General features: G+C 48.4%; 1 protein-coding gene across 1 annotated transcript; it reads left to right on the forward strand.

The window, feature by feature from the left end:
* Positions 1 to 861: 861 nt before the first annotated feature.
* ETH_00002945 (uncharacterized protein) lies at positions 862 to 2277 on the forward strand (the record flags this gene model as incomplete). Its single annotated transcript, XM_013376945.1, has 3 exons — positions 862 to 948; positions 1685 to 1757; positions 2078 to 2277. 3 exons carry the CDS (start codon positions 862 to 864, stop codon positions 2275 to 2277), a joined length of 360 nt encoding a protein of 119 aa, XP_013232399.1.
* Between the last annotated feature and the right edge of the window lie 1803 nt (positions 2278 to 4080).

Below are 4080 nucleotides of genomic sequence, written 5' to 3' on the forward strand. Positions count from 1 at the left end.
GCAGCAGCAGCTGCTGCTGCTGCTGCAGTGGCTGCTGCTGCAGCCCTGGAAGCGGTGTCAGTGGGTTTTGCTCAATTGAAGAATATTTGGAAATTCTTTAATTTGAATTTTTCGAAATTTCAATTTTGATTTAACTTCTTAGCTGCCGCTGCTGCTTCTCTCGGCGACTGCAGCAGCAGCAGCAGCAACAGCAGCAGCAGCAGCAGCAGCACACCCCCAAAAACCAGTTGTCTTTTCGGTAATCTGGAGTTAAAGTGGATTAAAATGGAAAACGGAAGAAAGAAAAAAGAAAGAAATGAAAAAAAGGGGAAGAGAGAATTGCGGAGAGGCTCGCAGGGGCTCTTGGGTGTACAGACACCTCGCGTTGGCTGCGGAGCAGCGAAGAGCGGAAGTTGAATTTTACTTATTTTCAAAAGTTTGAATTTTATTTCTTTTTAAAAGTTTAAATTAGTTACTTTTTGCTGCTTAGTTGCTAATTAAAAGTTTAAAAAGGCTGCAAAGCCCCAGCAGCAGCCCCAGCAGCCGCTGCAGCACCCGCTGCGGCAGCCACTGCATGCGCTGCAGCAGCAGCAGCAGCGGCAGCAGCGCCGCCGCTGCTGCTGCTCTTTTGCTGCTGCGGCGTCCAAAAGAAGAAAACAAAAGAATTAAAAGAGAAAATAAAAAAAATTAAAAAAAGAATTCAAAAAGAGACAACAGAACCCGCAGATCCCCCCGTCTTTCCCTTTCCTTCTTTCCTTTTCTCTTCTTTTTTCTTTTCTTCTCTTTTTCTTTTCTTTTCTTTTCTTTTTATTTTATTTTATTTTATATTTATTTTATTTTCTTTTTATTTTACTTCATTTCATTTCTTTTCTTTTCTTCAAAATGGTCTGGACCGACTGGTGGCCCCACGACAGAGTGCCAGAGCCCGCCAGCCTAAACCCTTATAGGGTTTACTGCGAGCAGGGCAAGGTGAGACTCTTGCTGCTGCTGCTGCTGCTGCTGCAGCAAGTCTGCAGCAGCAGCAGCGGCTGGGCGCGCTGCCTGCGGCAGCAGCGGTGCGTGCTGCTGCCAGCAGCAGCGGCGCACACTGCAGCAGGAAGTGCGTGTGCTGCCTGCAGCAGCAGCTCTGCGCGCTGTCTGCTGCTGCAGCAGCTGCAGGCACTGCAGCAGCAGCGCCTTTGCAGGTCACCTGCAGCAGCCGCTTCTGTCTGCTGCCTGCTGCAGCAGCGGCTGCACGCACTGCAGCAGCAGCAGCACGCACTGCAGCAGCAGCTGCGGGCTGAGTTCGCAGCCTGTTGCTGCGCTGCTGCTGCGCTGCTGCTGCAGCGTGGAACGTGCGGAGCAGAGATTTGAAGTGCATCAATTTGAACGAAGCGAATGGAATAAATTGAAACAAAAGACCTAATTGAATTAATTGAACAAAGAACTAAAAGAACTAAAAGAACTAATTAAACTAATTGAACTAATTGAATTAATTGAACTAAAAGAACTAATTGAATTAATTGAACTAATTGAATTAATTGAACTAAAAGAACTAATTGAATTAATTGAACTAATTGAACTAATTGAACTAAAAGAACTAATTGAACTAATTGAACTAATTGAACTAATTGAACTAAAAGAACTAATTGAACTAATTGAACTAATTGAAGTAAAGATTGAATCGACTGGAGGGAAAGCGGGGACTGGACGTGGGTGCGTTCAGGTGTACTGGTGGTGCAGCTGCGGGAAGTGCAAGACGCAGCCGTGGTGCGACCTGAAGAACCAGGCGGCGAACGGTGAGTTTGCGTCCGTTTTTGGAATTAATTTCTTTGTTGTGCAATTTAATTTGAAGTCCCGTTGATTGCGTTGGAAAAGCGCCGCGGAGCGCGGCGAATTGGGGCCGGAAAGCGCAGCTTTCCGGGTTCCGCGGCGCGCGCGCGGTGTACGTACACCCGGGGGCGGCGTGCAGCTTTCGCGTTGCGCGGAAAGCGCGGCATTCCCGCGGGAAACGCAGCAAAAGAATGCAGAAGCAGCAACAATTTGCAAAAAGCAACCAGTTTCCCGGAAAAGCGCGCCCGAAAGCCGCGGATCGGGCCGCTTTCCCTGCTTTCCGCAGGCTGCAAGCCCCTCATGTACATCCCCAAACTCAGCGGCTGCAAACTCCTCTCCGCCTCCAAGTTCTCCGAAGCTCCTCCTTTTTCCGTCGGCTCCCATTTGTGGGTTAAGGCGCAGCTCAACACGCCGCGCGCCTGCGCCGCGGCCTTCGCCTTCGCCTTCTCCGCGGGCGTTTTCGCCACCTACCTCATGCACGGCTGAGCCCCAAACCCTAAACCCTAAACCCTAAACCCTGCGGCGCGCCGGCAGCAGGGGCGTGCGCTTCCGTGGCCTTCTTTGTGGGGGGGTTCTGCATGTAACTCATGCACGCCTAAACCCTAAACCCTAAACCCTAAACCCTGCGGCGCGCCGGCAGCAGAGGCGTCGGCTTCCGTGGCCTTCTCCGCGGGGCTTTTCGCCACCTACCGCATGCACGGCTAAACCCTAAACCCTAAACCCTAAACCCTAAACCCTGGGGGGCGGGAAGGGCTCGCGCCGGTGTGGTCTTCTTCGTGGGGGTTTTCTGCGTGGAACTCGTGCACGGCTAAACCCCAAACCCTAAACCCTAAACCCTAAACACTCAGCAGCCAGGCGCGAGCCTTTATGGCAGCTTCGAGGGGGTTGTCTGCACTAACTCATGCACGGCCAAACCCTAAACCCTAAACCCTAAACCCTTGGGGGTGGGGGGCGGTGCTGCAGCAGAGGCCTGGGCCTTGATGGCCTTCTTCGCGGGGTTTTCTGCACTTAGATTGTGCACTGCTAAACGCTAAACCCTAAACCCTCGCTGCAGCAGCTCAAGGGGGTTTTTGATTCTTTCTTTTTTTGAAAGACAAAAAGACACGTAAAATGAATTCCGCCGTTTCCAGTGTACGTACACTGCAGGTCTTTGCGTTCTTTTCACTCCAAAAAGCATTTAGTGTTCTCGTTCTGCTGCTGCTGCAGCAGCAGCAGCAGCAGCAGCAGAGTCCAACTGAAGCAGTATTTTGCTGCTGCTGCTGCAGCAGCAGCACACTTGGCGTTTATTCTTTTACTTGGTTTCTGCTGCTGCAGCAGCAGCAGAGGGCAAGTGCTGCTGCTGCCGCAGCAGCAGCAGCAGCAGCAGCACACTCATTGTTTACTTTCTTCCTCAGTTTCTGCTGCAGCAGCAGCAGCAGAAAACCGCTTTGCCAGCCAGCTGAACCATCCTGCGCAGCAGTTCAAAAGCGGAATTTTAAATCCAACAAATAAATATAATTAATTTAACTATTTATTATTTAACTTAATCAATTTAATCATTTATTTATTTGTTTATTTATTTATTTATTTATTTATTTATTTATTTATTTATTTACCCTCTTCTTGGTAATTAATGTCAATTGCTGATCGCACATATTTGTCGTCGGGAAAAATGCTTTTCAGCATTCTGTCGTTTTCTTGCTGCAGCTGCAGCACTTGGGCCTAGCAGCAAACCAAACTTCGAATTCAATTTAATTAATTTAATTAATTTAATTAATTTAATTAATTTAATTGATATAATTGATTTAATTTGATTCGAATTTAATTCATTTGGTTTAATTTAATTCCTTCGATTTAATTTGATGCTATTTGCTTCGTTTCATTTTCTGGGGTTTCAAATTCGAACTACAGCAGCAAACACTGCAGCAGCAGCAGCAGCAAAAGCTGGCAACCCGCTACGCCTCGCTGTGCTATTCCACCGCGTCCTTTTCTGCTGCTGCTGCCGCTGCTGCTGCTGCTGCTGCTGCTGCTGCTGCTGCTGCTGGTGGAGTTTAAAATTACCTCCAGAGTCATCAGGCGGCTCTGCAGCTGATTTTCCTTCGCGGCTTCTTTCAGTGCGCTGCGGCGGTACTCCACGGCGAGTGCAGTGGCTGCGGAGAAAAGGGGGATTTTGGAGGAATTTGGAGTCAAAAAAGGGTTTAAATGCATTAAAAAGGCAAACAACAAACAAAAGCAATAAATAAATCCACTTATTTCTTTTTAAATCCAAAAAATCCGACTTTCAGAGGTGGCGGCACGCGCTGTACGTAC

The sequence above is a fragment of the Eimeria tenella genome, genomic scaffold, assembly GCF_000499545.2.
Source record: "Eimeria tenella Houghton genomic scaffold, Eth_scaff42, whole genome shotgun sequence".
NCBI lineage: Eukaryota > Apicomplexa > Conoidasida > Eucoccidiorida > Eimeriidae > Eimeria > Eimeria tenella.